Raw genomic sequence first — 24,925 nt, 5'->3', positions numbered from 1 at the left:
AAATGACCCCATTTTGGAAAGTAGACACCCCAAGCTATTTGCTGAGAGGTATAGTGAGTATTTTGCAGACCTCACTTTTTGTCACAAGGTTTTGAAAATTGAAAAAAGAAAAAAAAAAAATTTTTTTTCTGGTCTTTCTTCATTTTCAAAAACAAATGAGAGCTGCAAAATACTCACCATGCCTCTCAGCAAATAGCTTGGGGTGTCTACTTTCCAAAATGGGGTCATTTGGGGGGGGGTTGTGCCATCTTGGCATTTTATGGCCTTCAAAACTGTGATAGGTAGTGAGGAGTGAAATCAAAAATGTATGCCCTTAGAAATCCTGAAGGTGGTGCTGGGTTTTCGGGGCCCCGTACGCGGCTAGGCTCCCAAAAAGTGCCACACATGTGGTATCCCCGTACTCAGGAGAAGCAGCTGAATGTATTTTGGGGTGCAATTCCACATATGCCCATGGCCTGTGTGAGCAATATATCATTTAGTGACAACTTTTTGTAAATTTTTTTTTTTTTTTTTTTTTTGTCATTATTCAATCACTTGGGACAAAAAAAATAAATATTCAATGGGTTCAACATGCCTCTCAGCAATTTCCTTGGGGTGTCTACTTTCCAAAATGGGGTCATTTGGGGGGGGTTTGTACTGCCCTGCCATTTTAGCACCTCAAGAAATGACATAGGCAGTCATAAACTAAAAGCTGTGTAAATTCCAGAAAATGTACCCTAGTTTGTAGACGCTATAACTTTTGCGCAAACCAATAAATATACGCTTATTGACATTTTTTTTACCAAAGACATGTGGCCGAATACATTTTGGCCTAAATGTATGACTAAAATTTAGTTTATTGGATTTTTTTTATAACAAAAAGTAGAAAATATCATTTTTTTTCAAAATTTTCAGTCTTTTTCCGTTTATAGCGCAAAAAATAAAAACGGCAGAGGTGATCAAATACCATCAAAAGAAAGCTCTATTTGTGGGAAGAAAAGGACGCAAATTTCGTTTGGGTAGAGCATTGCATGACCGCGCAATTAGCAGTTAAAGCGACGCAGTGCCGAATTGTAAAAAGTGCTCTGGTCAGGAAGGGGGTAAATCCTTCCGGGGCTGAAGTGGTTAATACTGGCGGTGGCTTTTTTTTTTTTTTTTTTTTTATATATCTATCGTGACTGCAACATTATGACTGACACATTGGACACTTTTGACACTATTTTGGGTCCGTTGTCATTTATACAGCGATCAGTGCTATAAAAATGCACTGATTACTGTGTAAATGACACTGGCAGGGAAGGGGTTAAATGCGGTGATCAAGGGGTTAAGTGTGGGGGGGGGGGGGATGGGCTACCACTGATATGACAGCGATCACTGTTCCCGATGACGGGGAGCAGTAGATCCCTGTCATGTCACTAGGCAGAACAGGTAAATGCCTTGTATACATAGGCATTTCCCCATTCTGCCGCTCCGTGACACCATCACGGGCCCCTGGCTGACATGAAGTCCGCCGGGACGGTCACGTGGTATGCGGCGCGCGTGCCCACTAGCCCCACAAATTTAAAGAGGGAAGTACAGGTACGCCCATTTACCCACTGCTGCCATTGTGCCGATGTATATGGGCGTGCGGTGGTCGGCAAGTGGTTTAAGAATTTTTTTTTTTTTTTTTTTTTTTTTTTTTTTTTTTTTTGCCATGTGTCTTTCGTGTTCTATCTTGGCCACCCTAATTGCACCTTTACATTTCTTGTTGCATTCTTTATAAAGTCTGAATGCTGATGATGATCCCTCAACCTTGTATTTTTTTTGAAGGCCTTCTCCTTTTACTTTTATATGCATTTTTACATTGGAGTTAAGCCATCCAGGACTTTTGTTCACTCTTTTTCAAATGTATTACCCAATGGGATGCATTGGCTAATGCCCTTTTTTAATATGCTCTTAAAACTAACCCACCTCTGTGATCTTTGTTCCTAAGATTTTATCCCAATTTCTGCTTTCTCGCAAGGTTCGTAGTTTAGGAAAGTTGGCTCTTAAAATTCAGTATCTTTGTATTCCCCTTGTGTTTCCTATTTGTGTGATTTATACTGTAGCCAATTGACCTGTGATCACTGTTTCCTAAATTGCCCCATATTTCCACATCCGTGATCAGGTCTGTATTGTTGATAATCAGTAGATCCAGTAACCCTTTATTCATATTCAGAATTTATTTGGCTCCCAGCGATTTCTAATATCTTTCATGGTGAACCCATTCTTGACATTGCCTGGTTATTTCTACTTGATGATTATTATATTATATTCTTCTATTTGGCTCAAGGTGTCTATAATCCTGATCCACTAATAAAATGTATATTGCTGAATTTCACAAGCATTTTTACTGCATTCTGGAATACCAGTAGGGCTGAAACAACTAATCGATTAATCGACAACTAATCGATTACGAAATTAATCGATTACTATTTTCATAATCGATTAATCGGCCAGTAACATAATGGGGTTAAAAAAAAACTAAAATGAGCCCTTTATAGTACAAAAAGAGCAAATTGCTACTGTAAATATTACTTTCACAGTTCTACAGTAAAAAAAAAAATGAACCCCTTACAGTAGTGATTATCTGCTTTTTTTTTGTACTATAAAGGGCTAGTTTTTTTTAATCCCATTATGTTACTAAACGTAAAAGCAAACTGCATAGGTGTGTACCGAGCCTTATGCTGGCCACACGGATCAATTTTCAGACCAGAATATTCAGACAAAAAATCTTTGTACATTCGCTGAATGAAAGAATGTTGTTTGAAATTTTCACTTGTTTTTAACATTCTGTTTTTAAAATGAATGTAATTTCTGAACGAAAACCACATACACTGTCTGAAAATTCCTTTGACCAAGAAGTTTTCTATTTCTAAATTTTTCGGTCACTGTGGTTGAAAACTAACGTCGATTTGACCCCACTAACGATTAGAAAATCGAATGAACGTTCTTAAAATTACATTTTTTTTGAAGGAAGACATTGTTTGTTTTTTAATAAAAAAAATTTGATCTCTGAGTCTGATGATATTTACCAGATTCACCCTCTAATAGTATACACAGTATATCTTCTCTAATAGTATATATGGTATATCTCCTCTAATAGTTTATACAGTATATCTCCTCTAATAGTATATACAGTATATCTCCTCTAATACCCTGTACACACGGTCGGACATTGATCGGACATTCCGACAACAAAATCCATGGATTTTTTCCGACGGATGTTGGCTCAAACTTGTCTTGCATACACACGGTCACACAAAGTTGTCGGAAAATCCGATCGTTCTGAACGCGGTGACGTAAAACACGTACGTCGGGACTATAAACGGGGCAGTAGCCAATAGCTTTCTTCTCTTTATTTATTCTGAGCATGCGTGGCACTTTGTGCGTCGAATTTGTGTACACACGATCGGAATTTCCGACAATGGATTTTGTTGTCGGAAAATTTTATTGCCTGCTTTCAAACTTTGTGTGTCGGAAAATCCGATGGAAAATGTGTGATGGAGCCTACACATGGTCGGAATTTCCGACAACAAGGTCCTATCACACATTTTCCGTCGGAAAATCTGACCGTGTGTACGGGGGATAATAGTTTATACAGTATATCTCTTCTGTCTGTTATTCTCAGAGTGGATTCGATATTTTGCTCCCTAACCATATAGTTGGTTATTTATATTTGCCACTGTATAGAGATATTTAAGAATAAATTGCCTTTTTTTAAACTTTACATATTAACTAAATTATACACCACACATTTTTTTAAGGTTATTAACCGATTAATCGATTAATCGACACAATAATCGGCCAACTAATCGATTATGAAAATAATCGTTAGTTGCAGCCCTAAATACCAGTATTTGGTAAACATGTTCTGGCCTATGAATTGGAGGGCTTTCACACCAAACCGTCAGCAGTAAAGCGGCGCTATTTTTAGCACCGCTTTACGGTCTTAGTGGCGCTATTCGGCCTCTAGCGGGGCGGTTTCAACCCCTCACTAGCGCCTGAAAAGGGGTTAAATCCGCCCGCAAAACGCCGCCAGAGCGGTGTTTTGCCAGCAGTATCGCAGCGCTGCCCCATTGATTTCAATGGGGAGCAGCGGTGAATTCGTCGCTCCAAAAAAGCTGCTGGCAGGACTTTTCCTGACAGCACACCGCTCCAGTGTGAAAGCCCTCGGGCTTTCACACTGGAGTGAATGGAGCTGCTTTTTTTCAGGCGCTATGCAGGTATTATTTTTAGCGTGGTAGTGCCTGAAAAATGCCGGCAGTGTGAAAGGGGTCTTAAAGGTCCTTTTTGTTAAACTAGTTCTAGACTGTGTAAGATGAGCTTCAGCTCTGTAACTTTGCTGTCCATCATTTAATCACTTTAGCCCCGGAAGATTTTACCCCCTTCCTGACCAGAGCACTTTTTAGAATTTGGCACTGCGTCGCTTTAACTGACAATTGCGCGGTCGCTATACCCAAGCGAAATTTGCGTCCTTTTTTTTTTTTTTTTTTTCTTTCCCCATACATAGAGCTTTCTTTTTTATCCCCATACATAGAGCTTTCTTTTGGTGGTGTTTGATCGCCTCTGCGTTTTTTATTTTTTGCGCTATAAACAAAAAAAGCGACAATTTTGGGGGGAAAAAAAAAATTTTTACTTTTTGCTATAATAAATATCCCCAAAATTTAAAGAAGAAAAACCAATTTCTTCATCCGTTTAGGCCAATATATATTCCTCTACTGATTTTTTTTTTTTTTTTTTGGTAAAAAAAATTGCAATAAGCGTATATTGATTGGTTTGCGCAAAAGTTAGTGTCTGCAAACTGTGGGAAAGATTCATACATATTTTTTTTTTTTTTTTTTTTCCCAGTATTGCGATGGACAGATTGGAAGACTTTTGACACTTTGTTTTTTTTTTTGTTTTTTTTTTGGACCATTGGCATTTATGCACTGATTACTGTGTAAATTTCACTGGCAGGGAAGGGGTCAACACTAGGGGGAGATCAAGGGGTTGTGTGTTCCTTTACTGTGTTCTAACTGTATGGGGATAGGATTGATTAGGAGAGGAGCCTTATCGTTTTTTTTTCTACTTAGTAGGAACGAACAATATTGCTCCTCTCCTCTGACAGCATAGGGAAATCCTTGTGCACGCGATGGCCCTCTGGTGGCCGAAAAAGGGTAGGACGTACACGTATGGGATTTCGCCCCGGCGCGACACGGTCGGCAAGTGGTTAAACGCCAACAGTTTTTTTTTTTTTTTTTTTTTTTTTTTTTTTTTCCTGTATTCTGGGCGATTGTAAGTATGACAAATTTAATGTCTGCTGCAGAATTTCCATTGGTGAATGGCTCAAGCCTCAGTGCATGTCAAAACTTGTGTAGAAGAAACTTGGACCAAATTAACCTTTTCCAGTCGCTATGTTAGACGTCCTTAGGGAGTTTTACTGACAGATCAAACTGGAAAAGAAACCGATTGAAGGCAATATTTACAATCAAGGTGTTGTCAGAGTTTAGACCATAGGTGACCTTTTTAATTCTCTAAACAAACATACAGCAGTTGAGTTTCTGACAAGTACAATTATTCAAGCTGAAAGCTGTTGAAATGTTTATAGATCAGAGGTAGGGCTCAACCTGGCTGCCTGTGTTTTGACTTGAGGTTTAAGACCTACAAATAAATAATCTGCATCATTTCAAAGTGTTTTTGTATTTACAGCAGGGTGGATAAAAATCAATGATTTAAAAAAAAAAAGTATTTTTATCAAATTTTATTTTAAATTGCTTTTGGAGTCAAAATTTATCTAAAGATAGTTTTCTATTTAAGATGCATTAATAATTTAGTTTATCCAGGCTGAAATGGAGCTTTGTTATGTAATCTGAGGCTGTATATTCTGCAATATTATTATTATTATTATTATTATTTTTTCCTTTCGTAAACTCATTTAATGAATCCAAGTTCTGCAAGCTGAGATGACATGCGATGCATTCAAACAATTTCACAGTAACTATGAGATAAAACAAAGTTCAGGAATATTCCTTTATCCCATTGTTTTGCAAATCTATGTACACTACAAACTGTATGATTGAATCGGTTCAGAGTTCTGTTTTACTAGCCTGACAGCTTATTATTCTAAATGGGGAAACCTTAATTTTGTTTGCAAATAATATTAAAGATTCTAACTACCAGCAAGAATGTCCTTACATTTAAAGAGCACCTGTAATTTCAGATTCTTCGTGGTAGCGTCTGTTAGTGGGTATCCACTCACTTGCTGCCGCCACGTCCCTCACCTTGTCGTGCCACTGCCACATCACAAGCCGCCCCATTAAGACCCATTTCACACTGGGGTCGCGTTGGCGCTAAAGTGCCGCTCATTTTAGCGGCACTTTTGCACTGTTCTTAAGTGGTGCTTTTCAGCCGCTAGAAGGGTGCTTTTAACCCCAATAAAACTCCCGTGTTGTGGCACTTCTGTAGCTTCGGAAGCGCTGCCCATTCATTCCTATGGGCAGGGCGTTTTGAGAGCACTAAATACAGTGATCCCAACCTACCCCAAAGATGCTGCTTGCAGGACTTTTCAGAACGTCCCTCAAGTGCACCTCCCCAGTCGCACTTAAATGAATTGGAGGCGGTTTTCAGGTGCCTGAAAACCACCCCAGTGTGAAAGGGGTCTAAAGTGAATGGGACTGTCGGTGAGTGAACAGCGGGTCAGAGGAGGAGGAGGAGGAGCTGCTGCAGGACTGAGATGGCAGTTGCTCTTTTTAAAAATTATGATTTAAATCAAATCCAGCCTGATTTACAGCCTTGGCCTCCATGGTTTTTGGGTACTTTTTTAAGCCCAACAGTTTGGTCTGAGGGTTTGACATTGTACCTGGTGCAAAAACTGTTATTAGTACATTTTTAGAATATGGCTTTTTTTAGTAAGCTATCCCCTCTATTCAGCAGAGAGTTGTAAATAATAACTATGGCAAATAACACTGCACTATGGCTTGATGCATAAAGTCTATAATGACTAAATGTCTGAGGTTACCCCTAGTGAAGTATCGCAAGTACACTGCTAGTGATTGGGGCTCAAGAAAATGAGTTGTGTGTGTGGGTTTGGGTTGTTTTTTTTTTTTTTTTTTAAATGCATAGAATGCATTAAAGGGGTTGTAAAGGTAAACATTTTTTCACCTTAATGCATTCTGACAATAGCGCAGCCCCCCGTTTTACTTACCTGACACCTCGAAAGTCAGCCGCTTGCTCCTGACATCCATTAAGCTGCTCAGCCTGGCCGCTGATTGGCTACAGTGGATGGATTGAAAGCAGCGCAGCCACTGGCTCGCACTGATGTCAATCATTTCCAATGACGCGGCGCGCCGGGGGGCGGGGCCGAGTGATACAGTGAGCGGCTATAGCCGCCGGCTGTATCACGGGAGCTTGCCCGCAAGAACTAACCACCATGCGAGGGAGCTCGCATTAAGGTGGTTAGTTCTTGCGGGGAGGAGCTGAAACAGCCGCCGAGGGACCCCAGAAGAGAAGATTCGGGGCCACTCTGTGCAGAACGAGCTGCACAGTGAAGGTAAGTATAACATGTTTATTTAAAAAAAAAAAAAAAAAAATTACCTTTACAACCCCTTTAAGGTAAAAAACCCTTATGCCTTTAGAACCACTTTAACATGGAACTACAAAAAAAATATGTCCTCTCCCCTTCTTTTTTTTTTTTTTTTTTTTTTTTTTCCTTTTTTATATATTTTTTTTTTTCGCCCAGCTCTAAAGAAATCTCCTGGATAGCAGCTGTAGAACACAGCGTAAAAAATATATATCAACTCCTTTCAATTTGCCTTTTTTTTTTTTTTTTCCTCCCTGGCTGACCTGTACCTGACTATACCTTTGTACAACCACGTCCCGTAATTGATTTATAAGGGTGGCTGTACACAGCAGCTATGAATCCTAGACCGGAAAACACCATTTTTTTCCGATCTCGGCCCCACTCACCCGTGTGTACAAGGGTCAAAAGTCTAATTTCCACTTTGAGTTTTTACAGCGTCTATCTAGGAATGGATACACAGCTGTGACATGAGAGAGGGAGCAATAAAGTATTTCTTACAGTATTAGATCTCATGCACACATAAAATACACCTGTCTCTGCTGGATCATTCTGTCAGGAGCTGGCAAAAAAATCAGCATTAAAAAAAGAGAGCTTGTTTTTTCACGTTATGCACATTTACACGCATATAGCGTTTTGAAGCTTATGCGCGTAAACTCCTTCTTTTGTAGAATATTGGTTTATTGTAGCCACTAGAATGACTTTACATGCGTGTGAATTATGCCAGTGAGCTCTCCGAATGCAGGTTTGGGGCTTTTTTCTTTTCTCTTTTTTTTTTTTTTTTTTTTTTTTTTTCTTTCACTTGATTTTTCAAGAACTGGAAATGGTTTGATAGAAACAAAAAAATGATTGAGAGGTATGTAGCAGCACGTAGTCGTTGACTAGTGAGAATCATTGGTAAGACATCTGTGAAATGTATGAGTCAGACAGAGCATGGAGTTTCTGTGTTCTCAGATAAGCTATGTGAAAAGGGGCTTAGACCATGAAAGGAAGAATGGGTGACTCAACAGAAGTATTCTTTTATTATTCACAATTTATATAGTGCCAACACTTTACACATTACTTTACATTACTTGTAAGAGCTAAATCTAAAAGACTATTGCTTCAAGGTGGTAAAACTATTAGCTGTATTGGAAAAGGAACTCTCGAAGATCTTGCTGCTAGATTCCCCTACTGATATACATTAGATTGTGAAACCCTTCCCAGAATTTTCTAATTGGTGATCTGTACTGGTGTCTTCTAGCCCTTTAAAGTATTAATAAAAGAGAATGCTGACCAAAGCTTTTTTGGCCACACCTCACTTGTGGATCACAGGAGTAGAATTGCTTTTGTCCTCCCAGGACCCAGAGTCCGCTGATGGACCATTGCCCTATATACCCTGTTCAGGTCTACAGCGCCGCTTCTCAGAACATCCATGTAGTAAGAGCACGTGCGTCACAGAACACAGTTTTTTAGGGATTGCTTACTGCCGAGGCTATCTTTCTATGGGCACAAGAAGACTCATCATGCACGGGTGGCTACATGGGGCCCTACAAGGGAAAGGGGCCACCAAGCACCCAGGGGCAAGCTCATTCCGCATGGAAAGCAAAAGGGAATACATGAAGGAGCAGAAAAAACTGTAAGCTAATTCAACAGCATCTAAAATAACGACTGAGTGTGGGTGCAATGCTTTCCAGGCTTCTGCAGGAAAATAAATTCACTTTTTTTTTTTTTTTTCTTCTGAAATATGTGCATTAAATTTTATCTTCTGCAAAGGTGGACTTGGCCTTCAAAGAGGAAGTAAACCCTGCAAACGAAGCCCGCGCTGTCCCCGCTGGAGGCCACATCCATGTACTCCCTTCTTGCTTTCGTGGCTGCGGACTCCGGCTCTGTGACTGGCCGGAGTCGCGTGACATCACTCCCGCACACGCGCACTGGAGCCGCCAGTGATGGGACTCGCTAGTGAATAAACCGCACAGAGGGCAGTATGTTCACAGCGCATGCGCCCATGACGTCATCGGAACAGTACAAAGTAAATTATCTCTATAGGTACAACTTAAAATGGAGGTTTACAACCACTTTAAATACTGTAATGGCAAAAAGACCATCCACTTGATTTGGATACAGCTCTTTTCCTGTATTTTAATGTGGCTGTAAACCCGATTCATGAAATTTGAGCTGGGCACATATCTGTAGTGTTTACTTATCTCTCTCCAAAGCACTATTTCTCCTGCTCCGTAGCTCTGTTATCAGCCTAATAGCTTCTGACAAGTTCTCAGAGAGGAGGTAGAAGTGTGTGTCGGTGAGGTTGCTATAAATAGATTAGCAGTCAGTGTACTATCTAATCCTAGGTTCACGTGTATGCGTTTTTTAGTGCGTTTTGCAGAAACACACTACAGTCCCTTTGACATGGTTTCCTATGGTACAAGTTCACATCTATATGTTTTGTGGCCGGTGTGTTTTTGGAAAAGTTTGGACTTTTCTGTGATTTGCGGTTAATAGACTTCAATTGAACTGCACCAGAAACGCAAGTGTTGTGTTTGATGCAATTTTTGATGTTTTTTTGCAGTTTTTATTTCAACACTGTATTTAGCTGGTTGCTAAGGAGGAAGCTGGAAAGCTGGCCGTCACGCCCTTAACAACTGATGAGTCCTCAGCTGAATGTAAAAAAAAAAAAATGCTGGCAAAAGATAATTGCGGAAAAAAACAAAACAGCGTGGGTTCCTCCTCCTCCCCCCCCCCCCTTTGGGTCTAGTATGGATTCAGAGGGGACCCCCCCACAATTAAATAAATGGCGTGCCCCCCCCCCCCCCCCCCAATCCATACCAAACCCTTATCCAAGCATGCCGCCAGGCAGGTCAAGAAAAGGAGGGGACAAGCGAGCCCCCCCGAACAATACCAGTCCACATGCAGGGGGAAGGAAGCAAGCATGTTAATGGGGACAGGAGCCTCTTCCTGACGACCCTGGCCGGTGGTTGTGCGGGTCCTGCCCTCCCTCCCTATGTAAATGGGTATCGGGTACCCCTACCCATTCCCCTCAAAAAGCAGTGAAATGTGAAGTCCTTTATTAATAAAATAGCTCCCGCCGCTGTCTTCTCCCGCCACGTGACGTCACAAGGGGTGGGCTCTCCGGGTGATGTCATCGGATGGCCATGCCACATGGCTATGTAAGAGATGCCACACAGCGAGCGACAGCACAATGGGGGAAGACAGCCACAGAAGAAGGGAGGCTTTTTACAATTTTTATAGCAGGTGACCAGCGGCAGGAGAAGATGGCTCAAAGCTATTTTATTAATGAAGGACTTGTCAAACACCGGCTTTTAGTTTATTTTATTTATTTTTCCCATTTCACTGCTTTTTGAGGTGAATGGGTAGGGGTAGGATGTACCCAATACCCATTCACATAGGGGGGCTGGGATCTGGGGGCTTCCAGATTACGATAAGCCCCCTGCCCGCGGACCCTGACAACCACCGGCCAGGGTTGTCGGGAAGAGGCCCTTCTCCCCATCAACATGGGGGCAAGGTGTTTGGGGGGGGGCGAGAGTCCACCCTTCCAATGTTAAGGGCATGTGGACTGGTATTGTTCAGAAGGGGTGGGGGTGCTCACTCCTCCCCTCCCTTTCCTGACCTGCTGGGTTGCATGCTCGGATAAGGGTTTGGTATGGATTTTGGAGGGGACTCCCGTGCCATTTTTAAAGAATTTTGTCGTGAGGGGTTTCCCTCCGAATCCATACTTGATCCGGGTGGGACCCCATGCCCCTTCTCTCTCCTTCTTCCTGGCCCCCACCTTAGCAACCAGCTATATACAGTGTGTTTACAGTGCGTTTTAAAGAGAAAAATAAAAACGCAAAATGCATAACTGCATGCAAAAACACACTAAAAATGCATCAAGCGCAGCCGCAGAGATGTGAACCTAGATTTAGAGCAGACCTGTGCGCATTCCCTTCTTCCTTTGCCTATGTGGAGGGCGGGGGAGGGGGTCTTTCCTTCAATCAGCTGTATGCCAAGAATCCACTCTCAGTGCTAATGAGGAAGAGAAAAACTTTAACACAATGTGCACTTTCTAAAGGATATATATATATATATAAAGCTGAAGACTGCAGATATGTGTAAAACTTATGTAGGGAGATTTGTTTCATCTGTGTATGATCTGAGGCTGTTCACTTCACTGGGTATATGAGGGTTTACATCCACTTTATGTCCTTATGGCATTCAATAGAATCTGCCCATCCCTTGCAACCAGTACCAAGCACCTGTTGCAGCCGTGGAGAAACCAGATACAGCAGCAGTATGATGATTTCTTTTATTTTTTTGCAAATGAAACTCACAAAAGTAATTGTATCAACAAACACATGTTGATACAATTGTTGAGTGCAATGTACTGAAACCTTGAGGAAAGTCCTGGTACTTTTCAGCTGGTCTCATGTAGAAGTGTTTTGGGCTTTCCCAGCAAAAATTACTGGTCTTAAAGCGGTTGTATTCCACTGGACATACCTATAGGTAAATGTTAGCAGAGGAAGTTTACTTCCTCTTTTAAAGTAGAACTATAGGCAAAACTTCTTTCGTGTGGTGTTTTTTTTTTTTTTTTTTTTTTTTTTTTTTTTTTGGGGGGGGGCGGCAAGGGAGGGTCATAACTCCTTGTCAGTTTTTCGGGTCCTCTCCCTGGCTTGGTATGGAGATGAGTGAGGGGAAGATGGCCCCCACCTGTCTCCATACCATTGCAGGGCGGAAGCGACGTCAAAACGTCACTATGTATGTATGTATGTATGTATATGAGATCTGAGGTCTTTTTGACCCCAGATCTCATATTTAAGAGGTCCTTTCATTTTTTTTCCTATTAAGGGATGTTTACATAGGAAGTTTTTGTACAGTGTAAAAAATAAAATTTGCTACTAAATTGATAGACAATGAGCAATCGTAAGCAAGCAACATCACTATCATTGCTTCCATTAATCTGTAAAGTGTGCCCCCACCCCCACCCCCACCACCTTTTTGTGGTGTTTCCTGTGTTGATGCACAGGATATTTTCTATTGTTCCATTCTTTGAACACTGGCTGCAAGACATCATCACTTATATATATATTGTTTTTATGTCCCTGATCCAAAACAAGGGAAAGCAGCATGAAAATTTCTAGCAGGTGTTGGAACCAGCTGGATGACCCAGAATTTCTGTGTATTGTTTATTTGGCTTGTGTTTTAAAGAAGAAAAGGGTAATGCTCAAGTGTGCTATAAAAAATGGCACCAGTATTTAATTGCTCTAATTGTGTTGATGTGTCAGAGGTTCCATATCCACTTGACCTCTGGAAGATTTACCCCTCTTTCTGACCAAGCCATTTTGTGCTATACGGCACTGCGTTATTTTAACTTGACAATTGCGCGGTCATGCAAAGCTGTATATAAATGACATTTATGTTCTTTTACCCCCCACAAATAGAGATTTATTTTGTTGGTATTTGATTAACGCTTTTTTTTTTTTTTTTTTTTTTGTGTGTGCTATAAACAAAAAAAACAAGTGTGTGTGTGTGTGTGTATGTGTATGTATGTGTGTGTTTTACAAACATATCCTCCCGCCAAAAAAACGCATATATAGATTTGCACAAACGTTAAAGCGTGGTGTTTTTTTTTTTTTTTTTTTTTTTTTTGTGTGTGCTGCTTTTTGCTAAGGGATGTGCTGGATTTTCAGGGAAAGAAAATCCATCACATCTCTGCTGACAGGATGGAGCTCTGCAGTGTTTACATAAGCAGAGCGCCGTTCAGCCTCTCTCAATGTTCGTGGGTGCTGGCGGACATCCATTCAATGGCACCCTTTGGTCAGCTTCTGCTGTGACCAATCGCCCCCACCAAGGCAAATCATATCCAAATTATTTATGTAATGATCAAAAGAATGTGGTTCAAGAGAGCATTGAAAATGAGGATTGCTGAGCTTACACCCAAATAATAGAACGAGGATTGTGGCGCTTGGAACATCTTGTACTATAGTTGCTACTTAGATTTGAGATATCAGCTGGGGTGCTTTGGGCATTTTACAAGAATTCCCTGTAGAAGTCTGAAAATAATGCTGTAGCAGTACCGTCCAATTGAGTGAGGCAGCCCCAGGGCAGATCCAAGATGATGGTAGCATTATTCTCCCCAAAGGAATGATTTACGAATAAAAAATCTTCCTAAAAAGACTAAATGCCTTCGCTGTGCCAAACTTGGGCCTGCCTGCTTTTTCTCGCCTTTACATGACTAAGTAGCATGAAAATGGTGGTATGTGTGTGAGAGATAATGCAATTTTATAAGCCTAGGCGTGCCTCAGAACGTATCTTTCCATGCAAGGCTTCCAATTGCTGTGTTGTGTACTAATGGTCTGATTTTTGTTTTTCTTTCAGATCCTTGCAACAATCTCATTTTTATTTTTTTTTACTTTTTTGTTTTTTACTCTCTTGCGTGTGGTTAAAGATGAAGAACGAAATTTCTGCAGTTGTATTTTTTCTGTCAAAGCTATTAAAAAATAATAGAAATTTAAGTGAGGAGGATATCGAGATCTTTTCTGAAGAACTGAGCAGAATTCTGTATGATAAGTATGTTAATCACTGGTACCCGGAAATGCCAACGAAGGGACAAGCCTATAGGTACGTGTATACCGGAGAAAAATGGGCCCCTTCAATGCATCTACAACTGCTTTTTGTTTTTGACAGGTTAATTAAAGCAGAGTTCCAGCCAAAAATATAATTGGGTATTAAACATAAGTGTGTGTGTGTGTGTATATATGTGTATATGTGTGTATATATATATATATATATATATATATATATATATATATATATATATATATATATATATATATATATATATATATATGTGTGTGTATATATATATATATATATATATATATATATATATTATTATTATATTTTCTCTATCATCTCTCTCTCTCTCCATATGTACTTCTGTCCTAACACTGCTGCGGAGACCAGTGGGTGTCCCAGAAGAGTCGTTTGTGTTTTGTTTTTTTTTTTTTGTATCAGTGTTAGTGTGTTTTTAGGTCCGGTAGAATTAAAAAAAAGCAAAATGCGCACTATTTGTTTTTGGGCAGTACTACGGGTACATACAACTAACATCTGTGGCATTACGGCAATCACCAGAAGCAGGATATTTTAATTTTGGGTTTACCTTTGGTGGAAGATGCTGCTAAATTTAAATAAAATTTTATATTTTTTATTATAATATATTTTTTGTTTACTATTTTGGGGCTTTTTTAAAAAAAGATATGCATTACCACTTACCACCAAATGAAAGCCTAATTTTGTCCTGAAAAAGAAACGCGGTATGATCCACCTGGATGCACAAAGTAGTTGTGATATGATGTACGGTTTTACTAACGCATGTCAAAGTTGCAAAATTGTGCTTGGACATTTTATATTTGTTTTACCCATAGGCATGCAGGGGTTAATGTCTCCCCCTCCCCAGCCTGCTGATTGGACAGTGAAGATGCAAAATGACATGAGATAATCTGCTCACTCTCCTCTTAGTGGCATGTCTCTTTTCAGCACATGGCACGCTGCTTACCTGATTGGCTTCTAATCCTGACTTTTCCTATATCGGTGATATAGAGATCGATATCCGAGATTTCTAGACGCTAAAGCCAAGTCAAATTCCGGTGCTTGCATTGAAAAAAGTGTTGCAGTATTTCTGTCTTGTATCTGCCTGGAGTTTTAATCTATTGGTGCCTGCAGCTTTAATAAATCTTACCTGAGTTTAGAGCACTATATACAAACTGATCAGATTGGTTAAAGGGATAGTCCACCTTTTGAAAATGAAAAATGCACCTACATTGATTTGCATATGCATGCTCCTATATTGTTTACATCCAAGGCCAAGGTTAACGCAGAAGTACAGACCTTCTGTTTTGGGGCTGGAGGAAGTAAGCCATGGAATACAAGTGCGGGACGTCACCATTCTTGTTCATGGGAAATCTAGTTCCTCCACTGCTGTTGAAGATGGGACTTGTAGCCTTTCCATTCACCAGTGGTCTGTGTATGTATCGGTGTACTCAGGAATGTAGAAGACCTGGTCAGTTATGTTCCCCACCCCTTTTCTGTGCTATAAAGCCACACCCCCTCCCTTTCTCAGCAATACATTACATGTCTGTGTGAAGAAACTTGTGCTGAAGGGTACAGCGTATGCCCATGTTTACCTGCTCGTGAATGTAAAGGTGTTCTGCTCATCCCCCAGGCAGGCAGCCAGTTGATGTCTATTGGGATGCAGTGGCTGCACGGACACAGACTCTGCTTCCAAGTTTACATCCATAACGGTGCGCGTCCCCAAGCACACACTTCAGTGTTCGGGGCCGTGCACCCGCACAGATGTCAAATTGGGAGCACTGTCTGTCCCTGCATCTGCTGCGTCCCAGTAGACCTTATTGGGACTGTTTGCACAGTGACTATCAGAACACCTGTTCATCTCCGTGTGGGTAAACATGTCCTTGCATGAGCGTAGGCTCTAGTAAATCTCTGCGAACGAAGCCTAAGGCTTCATGCACACGAGACTCCGGTGCAAACTCTGCTGAACACATGTTTTTAAAAGCTGAAACCGGCGTTTAGAAACGCCTGGTTTGCCGCGTTTAGCCGCATTTTACTGCGTTTGCATTTAGAAGCGTCTGCAGAGCAGAGAATGACATTTTGTGACCTGACTTTGGAGCCCCATATCTTGGGGGCCACTTGGTGCTAGGAACCCCAATTTTAGATATGTTGTAGTGTTAGTTCCACTGTGTTAGAACACCAAATTTGAGGTTCCTAGCACCAGGTGGCCCCGAGACATAGGGCCCCAAAGTCGGGTCACAAAATGTCATTCTCTACTGCAGAAAAATGCTTGACATTTTGCGACCCGACTTTGGTGCCCCATATCTCGGGGCCACTTGGTGCTAGGAACCCCAAATTTGGTGTGATAACACAGTGGAACTAATATGTTGTAGTATTAGGTCCTAGCACCAAGTGGCCCCCGAGATATGGGGCCCCAAAGTCAGGTCACAAAATGTCATTCTCTGCTGCAGTTTACCATCATATTTCTGTGTTTTCTGGTCCAAAAAATAGGGTTCCTTTAAAAACACTTATAAACTCAAACGCGGTACCAGCATTTAGTCGCTGAAACGTGGAAAACTTTTGCGTTGAACCAATTTTTTTGCTTCTGGAAAAACGAGGTTAAACGCAACTGCCTAAAAACACCAGACAACGAGACTGTGTACATGGACACATAAGATAACATTGAATGAGTTAAGGGGCAGTTGAAAAAGTGTCCAACTGCCTCTGAACGCGCGTTTACCAGCGTCTCGTGTGCATGAGGCCTAAATGGTAATAACTGTAGGCTGATTTTATGTATCGAGAATGTAATAAACTCCCATTGGTAGTGATTCCAGTACATGTAAAATAAATGCTTTTTTTTTTTTTTTTCCTTCCTTCCTCCTTTTAAGATGTATCCGTGTGAATCGGTATCAGGGTGTTGATCCAGACCTCCAGAAGGCTTGTTTCAACAGTGGTTTACTGTATGAAGAATTGGGGTTACCGAAAGAAATGACATTATGGGTGGATCCATGTGAAGTGTGTTGCAGGTGAGTAATCAATGTAAGGTGGCTGCAAACCTCTAAAGTATTTGGATGTTCAAGCACAAATCTGACAATCCCTGTGTTCTGTTGATCCTCTTTAGCAATACACAGGGATGCACTGGTTGTACAACCATTTATTTTACATTTGTGTAGGATGGAGGAGAGGTATAGCAGAGCAGTGGGTTTTGCCTTGGAAAAGAACTTCTTTTCTTACAGAAAAAAAATCCTAAATCGTCAGTGTGTCAGCTGCCCTAGGTAGTTTGAACTGCCGGTCTGTAGGACTGTATGCTCTACTGACTTTTATGGGCCATTGGGAGGCGCCAGTGTCAGACTTGGCAGCAGGAGGAGGTATGAATGTGCTGTCTTCTTTGCGGGGGATCATTTTGACTTTCAAAGTCATTCTAATGCCACGCAACTGTTGATGCTATATACATCTATTATGATTATTATTATTCTGTAATTTTACCACATTTGCTAAGCGCTGAGAAATTCCCCTGCAAAGGCAAAGTGAACAGTATTTGCCTTTAGTAAATGTGTCAGTGGCAGCTGTAAAGGTTTGCATTTTTTAAAATAAAAACAAGCCTGTCATACTTGCCTGCTCTGTGCAAAGGTTTTGCACAGAGTGGCCCCCGATCCTCTTCTGGGATGCCCCGCCGAGGCTTCTGGCTCCTCCCCTTTATCAGGTGCCCCCCCCCCCCAGAGAGCTGCTTTCCATGGTGGAATCCGTGCGTACGCACTCCCGCGTCCAGCTGATGCGTCTGTTGACACAGACAGCGGGACTTGGCCCCACCCCCCGGCTCTCGTGTCACTGGATTTGATTGACCGCAGTGGGAGCCAATGGCTCCTTCTGCTATTAATCTATCCAATGGGGACCGAGACAGTGGCTGGAGGCGCTGGGCTCGTCGCTGGAATGGACGGGGGGGTTCACCTTTTAATGCATTAAAGTGAAAAACTATGAGGCTTTACAACCCCTTTAACAGACATGATCAATGTTATGTGCAGTGTAGTAGCCATGATCCGTTTTTGCATGGATCTGCCTGCAGTATATGGTAACCTAAATGGCACATTGTACATCAGCATTGCCATTTGCATGGTCTTACAAAATACTGTATGCCTGTTGTGCTGCTTCTTGCAATTCATCAACAATAATTTATTATTGTTACAATTTTTTTTTTTTGTTTTTTTTGTTTGCTGTTACAAAAAGTCCAAAGAAATCTTGTGAAATAGGAAGTCATCTAAGCAGTGTTTGGTCATATTTTATGGCCTGCTGAGATGCACAGTGAGGAATCGGAAAAGCAACATCCCATTCTGTGACAATCTATTTTCTGCCTACGAGGCTGCTGTGCCTCCAACAGGGAGATGCTTGGAACAGGCATCCAGCAGAGGTAGTGAGTCTGTCAACAGTAAGTGGATTCAGACATGCTTGGGACAAACCTAGATCTATACTACTAAACCTGTATCATTCATTCTTCTTCGGTTGTTTTTTTTTTTTTTTTTTTTTTTTTGTTTTTCTGCCATCACTTTTTCTATGTTTCCGTGAAGATGTGGAAGAAAGGGAAAAATTGAGATCTACATATATTTTCTTGTGCTCTTCAGCAGGTTTTGCGCTAGAGGAGGAGAAAAAAAAAAAATCTGTTTCCGTGACACATTAGAACAATAGAAACCTGTGTTATCAGAGGGGGTCTGATATAAATTTTTTTTTTTTTTTTTTTTTTTTTTTTTTTTAAATTTGTGTTAACCACTTTAACCACTTCAGCCCCGGAAGGATTTACCCCCTTCCTGACCAGAGCACTTTTTACAATTTGGCACTGCGTCGCTTTAACTGCTAATTGCGCGGTCATGCAATGCTGTACCCAAACAAAATTTGCATCCTTTTCTTCCCACAAATAGAGCTTTCTTTTGATGCTATTTGATCACCTCCACGGTTTTTATTTTTTGCGCTATAAAGGGAAAAAGACCGAAAATTTTGAAAAAAAAAAAAACAATTTTCTACTTTTTGTTATAAAAAAAAATACAATAAACTCAATTTTAGTCATACATTTAGTCCAAAATGTATTCAGCGCTGCTCCTTCCTATTCCATTCAGCCACATGTCTTTGGTAAAAAAAAATGTCAATAAGCGTAAATGTATTTGTTTGTGCAAAAGTTATAACGTCTACAAACTAGGGTACATTTTCTGGAATTTACACAGCTTTTAGTTTGACTGCCTATCATTTCTTGAGGTGCTAAAATGGCAGGGCAGTACAAACCCCCTCCCAAATGACCCCATTTTGGAAAGTAGACACCCCAAGGAAATTGCTGAGAGGCATGTTGAGCCCATTGAATATTCATTTTTTTTGTCCCAAGTGATTGAATAATGACAAAAAAAAAAAAAAATTACAAAAAGTTGTCACTAAATGATATATTGCTCACACAGGCCATGGGCATATGTGGAATTGCACCCCAAAATACATTTAGTTGCTTCTCCTGAGTATGGGGATACCACATGTGTGGGACTTTTTGGGAGCCTAGCCGCGTACGGGGCCCCGAAAACCAATCACCACTTTCAGGATTTCTAGGGGCGTAAATTTTTGATTTCACACCTCACTACCTATCAGTTTTGAAGGCCATAAAATGCCAGGACAGTTCAACCAACCCCAAATGACCCCATTTTGGAAAGTAGACACCCCAAGCTATTTGCTGAGAGGCATGTCGAGTCCATGGAATATTTTATATTTTGCCACAAGTTGCGGGAAAACGACATACTTTTTTTAATTTATTTTTTGCACAAAGTTATCACTAAATGATATATTGCTCAAACATGCAATGGGCATATGTGGAATTGCACCCCAAAATACATTCTGCTGCTTCTCCTGAGTATAGGGATACCACATGTATGCGACTTTTTGGGAGCCTAGCTGCGTACGGGGCCCCGAAAACCAATCACTGCCTTCAGGATTTCTAAGGGCGTAAATTTTTTATTTCACTCCTCACTACCTATCACAGTTTCCAAGGCCATAAAATGCCAAGATGGCACAACCCCCCCCCCCCAAATGACCCCATTTTGGAAAGTAGACACTCCAAGCTATTTGCTGAGAGGCATGGTGAGTATTTTGCAGCTCTCATTTGTTTTTGAAAATGAAAGAAAAGAAAAATGTATTTTTTTTTTTTTCTTTTTTCAATTTTCAAAACTTTGTGACAAAAAGCGAGGTCTGCAAAATACTCACTATACCTCTCAGCAAATAGCTTGGGGTGTCTACTTTCCAAAATGGGGTCATTTGGGGGGGTTGAACTGTCCTGGCATTTTATGCACAACATTTAGAAGCTTATGTCACACATCACTCACTCTTCTAACCACTTGAAGACAAAGCCCTTTCTGACAGTATTTGTTTACATTAAAACTTTTTTTTTTTTGCAAGAAAATTACTTTGAACCCACAAACATTATATATTTTTTTTTTTAAAGCGAAGGCCCTACAGATTAAAATGGTGGGTGTTTCATATTTTTTTTTTTTTTTCACACAGTATTTGCGCAGCGATTTTTCAAACGCATTTTTTGGGGAAAAAACACACTTTTTTTTTTTTTTTTTTAATTTTAATGCACTAAAACACACTTTATTGCCCAAATGTTTCATGAAATAAAAAAGATGATCTTAGGCCGAGTACATGGATACCAAACATGACATACTTTAAAATTGCGCACAAACGTGCAGTAGCGACAAACTACATACATTTTTAAAAGCCTTTACAGGTTACCACTTTAGATTTACAGAGGAGGTCTACTGCTAAAATTACTGCCCTCGATCTGACCTTCGTGGTGATACTTCACATGCATGGTGCAATTGCTGTTTATATTTGACGCCAGATCAACACTTGCGTTCGCCTTTTTTTTTTTATCTTATTTTTAAACTGTTCCTTTCATTTTTTTTTTTTTTTTTTGTCAGGGAATGTAAATATCCCCTATGATAGCAATAGGTAGTGACAGGTTCTCCTTCTTCTTCCTTTTTTTTTTTTTTTTTTTTTTAATTGGGTCTGTTAGACCCTAGATCTCTCCTCTGCCCTCAAAGCATCTGACCACACCAAGATCAGTGTGATAAAATGCTTTCCCAATTTCCCAATGGCGCTGTTTACATCCGGCGAAATCTAAGTCATGAAATGCTCGTAGCTTCCGGTTTCTTAGGCCATAGAGATGATTGGAGACATTCTGGTCTCTGATCAGCTCTATGGTCAGCTGGCGGAATCACCGGCTGCATTCTCAGGTTCCCTGTTGGGACAGGTGAGCCAGAGAAAAACACGGAAGACGGTGGGGGGGGGGACATTCCCTCCCACTGCTTGTAAAAGCAGTCTAGAGGCTAATTAGCCGCTAGGATTGCTTTTACATGAAAGCCGACCGCTGGCTGAAAAGAATACCAAGATGATACCTAAACCTGCAGGCATCATTCTGGTATAACCATTCAAAGTCCAGCAACATACCAGTACGTTGCTGGTCCTTGTTGGGCATATATTGTAATCTTTTTTTTTTTTTTTTTTTTCAGTGCAGCCTGTGGGCTGAACGAAAAAAAGATTGATTGGTGGGTATGCCCACCATTAGAATGCCTCCCTTCATCCACCCACTTCTAATGATGGGCATACATGCACCATTTATATATGCCAAGCATGGGGGCATCTGCCTCAAAAGTTAGGAGCAAATCGCTCCTCCACCCCTGCTGCCCCCATGCTTCGGCATATATCACCTCCGACAGCGCTGGAGTCACGGCTTTATGTATCGTGGGAGCAAACGCTGTTGCTGTCAAGATAAATAAATCCGCGCTGCAGCTGAATGGCGTACTTGAAAACAAAAAAATGGTTAACAATAAAACACAGTAAAGTATAAAAAATTGCATACCTAAAAAGCAAACATGATAAAACATTGCAGAGTAGAATACAGTAAAAAAGAGCAGAACAATAGAGAAAGAAAACAATAAAACGACAACCATTTTTTTTTTTAACTAACCGGTTCCAGGTTCGGGTCTCTCAAAATGCCATGGCATCTTGGGAGACCCTGTGAAAGTGTGCCTAGTCTGTGCAATGCTGTACCCTACGCTAATACTCAACTAGTGAATGGTAGCTTTCAAAACATTCACCAATGCAAAGACCAGGATTGTCAGGACAGGAGGGACAATAATAGCGGGTGTCACGCCTATATCCGCGCTTGCTGCAGACATGACTTCTTTTTTTGGGGGGGTTCGTTGGGTAGGGGTACTCGGGAGGACATAAAGAAAATGCCTCTCATGCAGCCGACTGCGTTTGGTTGGGGATGTGAATGGGGGGAAATACGGGTGCTGCAGAAGTGGTGGGTTCCCATTTAGAATTGGCGAATGCAGCAGGAAGGGCACTATGGGCACGACGGGCCTGTGTTTGTCTTCTTGGTGGCAGCGACCTCACCAGCTTGAACTGCACTTATGGGGCTCGCCATGTCACCAAGTGTTACTGCAGTGCTGGTTTGACTACGACCGGGTGTACTAGGCCGCTGGTGCTTGCCAGTTCACCAAAACGCTACCAAAAAAACTGTTAGCGATCGCAGGGATCAGGCCTGACTCTGCGAACGCTGCAGTTATGAGATTAGTGTTTTGTAAGTGACAGTGATCGACCGATACTGCACTTGGGTGGGCTGGGCTGGGCTGGACGGAGGGGCAACACGCAGGTGCTAGCAGGTATCTGGGCTGATCCCGCTAACACTGCATTTTTAGGAACCCTAAACTGCTGGGGACGCTAGTATAGATCTGATCAGATATTGATCCGTTCAGATACTATACCACTAAGGGAGGTGTATGGTGTGTGCGTAGGTGTTAGCGCTACTGTCGCTAACCTGACGCTGCCTGGGGCGACGCAGACCCTATCTGACCCTAAAACCTAAGTTATATCACCGCCGGGCGATCAGGGGGCTAAACCCTTATTAGGTAATAAACGGCGGGTGCCCTGAAACTATAAAAAATTAACTAACCAACGTCACCCCTAACAGTTATATGGTGATCACTGGTGAAAGGTTTAACTAGGGGGCAATCAAGGGGTTAAAACCTTTATTAGGTAGTATATGGGGGTCCCTGACGCTATAAAAAGCTGACGGAGAACCTATATATTTACCTCCCTAACTATCGTCACCTGTGACACTAATACAGCGATCAGAAAAACGGTCGCTTAGTGACACTGGCGACGGGGGGTGATCAAGGGGTTAAAACTTTGTTAGGGGGGTACCCTAGACCTAAAGGGGGCTAACACTAACTGCCCTACCACTTCTAACTGTCACAAACTGACACCAATGCAGTAATCAGAAAAAAAAAACGTGTGTGTGGGTGGTGATCGGGGGGTGAAAAGTGTGCCTGGTGTGTTTTTACTGTGTGTGTGTGTGTAGTGTTGATGCACTCACATCGATGACTTCTCTCAGCAATGGAACCGAAAATACCGAGCTGAGGAGCGATGACATCACTTCCTCTGCCGCTGTTTACTATACAGCAGCAGAGGAAGAATCTCATTCGTGGGGATCGATCGCGAGGGGGTGGCCACGAATGAGTGGTCTCCCCCTCAGCCTGGATCGCTCCCCCAACGAAGCCGACCGCCTTGGGCACCGGGGGGGCGGGAGGCAGATCATACGTGATTTTGCCTGCCTGTGCCATTCTGCCGCAGTATATCTGCGTTAGGCAGTCGGCAAGTGGTTAAGCCCCAGACCATTTGGCTGGCCAAAGACCAGAGCACTTTTTGCGATTCAGCACTGCGTCGCTTTAACTGACAATTATGTGGTCGTGCGACGTGGCTCCTAAACAAAATTGACATCCTTTTTTCCCCACAAATAGATTTCTTTTGGTGGTATTTGATCGCCTCTGCGGTTTTTATTTTTTGCGCTATAAACAAAAAAATAGCGACGATTTTGAAAAAAACGCATTATTTTTTACTTTTTGCTATAATATCCCCCAAAAATATATAATTTTTATTTTTCATCTTCGTGACTGCAACATTATGGCGGACGCATATTTTGACACATTTTTGGGACCACTGTCATTTTTACAGCGGTCAGTGCTATAAAATTGCACTGATTACTGTAAAAATGACAATGGCAGTGAAAGGGGGTTAACCACTAGCTGCCTAGGAAGGGGTTAAGTGTGTCCTAGGGAGTGAGTCTAACTGTCAGGGGGCGTGGCTATGAGTGACACATCACTGATCACTGCTCCCCATCACAAGGAGCTGTGATCAGTGACAGTGCCACTAGGCAGAACAAGGAAATGCTTGTTTATATTAGCTGTACTTCCTCTCCATGAGACGATCGCGGACAGAGTCCGCGGGACCCACAATCCTACTCGCGGAGCTCGCGGTGGGTGTGCGCACAGCGGCGGCAAATTCAAAGGGACGTACAGGTACGCCTATTTGTGCAGCCGTGCCATTCTGCCGACGTAAATGTACAGGCGGTGGTCGGCAAGCGGTTAAATAACATAACTAACATGCCTATATTTGCCTGTTCTCTGCAATTGTTTTGCACAGAGCAGCCCAGATCCTCTTCTTCTGGGGTGCCCCGACTGGCACTCCAAGCCCCTTTCCCTGGGGGCACGTCCATTGACACAGACCATGGGACTTGGCCCCGCTCCCGTCTCACTCATTGGCTTCCGCTGCTATCAATCTGTTCAATGCAGAGGGTTATGGCGGCTGGAGCCTCTGTGCTCCTGCAAATCGCTGGATCAGGCTCGGGTAAGAAAAGGGGGGGGGGAGGGGGGTCTGGGAGTTGCAGCATAGAAGTTTTTTCATCTTAATGCATAGAATGTATTAAAGTGAAAAACCTTGAGGCTTTACAACCACTTTAAG

General features: G+C 41.7%; 1 protein-coding gene across 1 annotated transcript in view; it reads left to right on the top strand.

Annotated features, from left to right (window-relative positions):
* BTG3 (BTG anti-proliferation factor 3) overlaps nucleotides 1–24,925 on the top strand; it is a 58,966-nt gene that overhangs the window by 21,900 nt on the left and 12,141 nt on the right. The window contains exons 2-3 of the mRNA XM_073617067.1: nucleotides 13,907–14,149; nucleotides 16,987–17,124. Of these exons, the coding sequence (XP_073473168.1) occupies nucleotides 13,977–14,149; nucleotides 16,987–17,124 (311 nt within the window). The 5' untranslated portion in view covers nucleotides 13,907–13,976. The remainder of the gene's footprint in view (nucleotides 1–13,906; nucleotides 14,150–16,986; nucleotides 17,125–24,925) is intronic.

This window comes from Aquarana catesbeiana, linkage group LG02 (genome assembly GCF_042186555.1).
Source record: "Aquarana catesbeiana isolate 2022-GZ linkage group LG02, ASM4218655v1, whole genome shotgun sequence".
Lineage (NCBI taxonomy): Eukaryota > Metazoa > Chordata > Amphibia > Anura > Ranidae > Aquarana > Aquarana catesbeiana.
The sequence above is the reverse complement of the archived record's forward strand: the minus strand, read 5'-3'. Positions and strand labels throughout refer to the sequence as shown.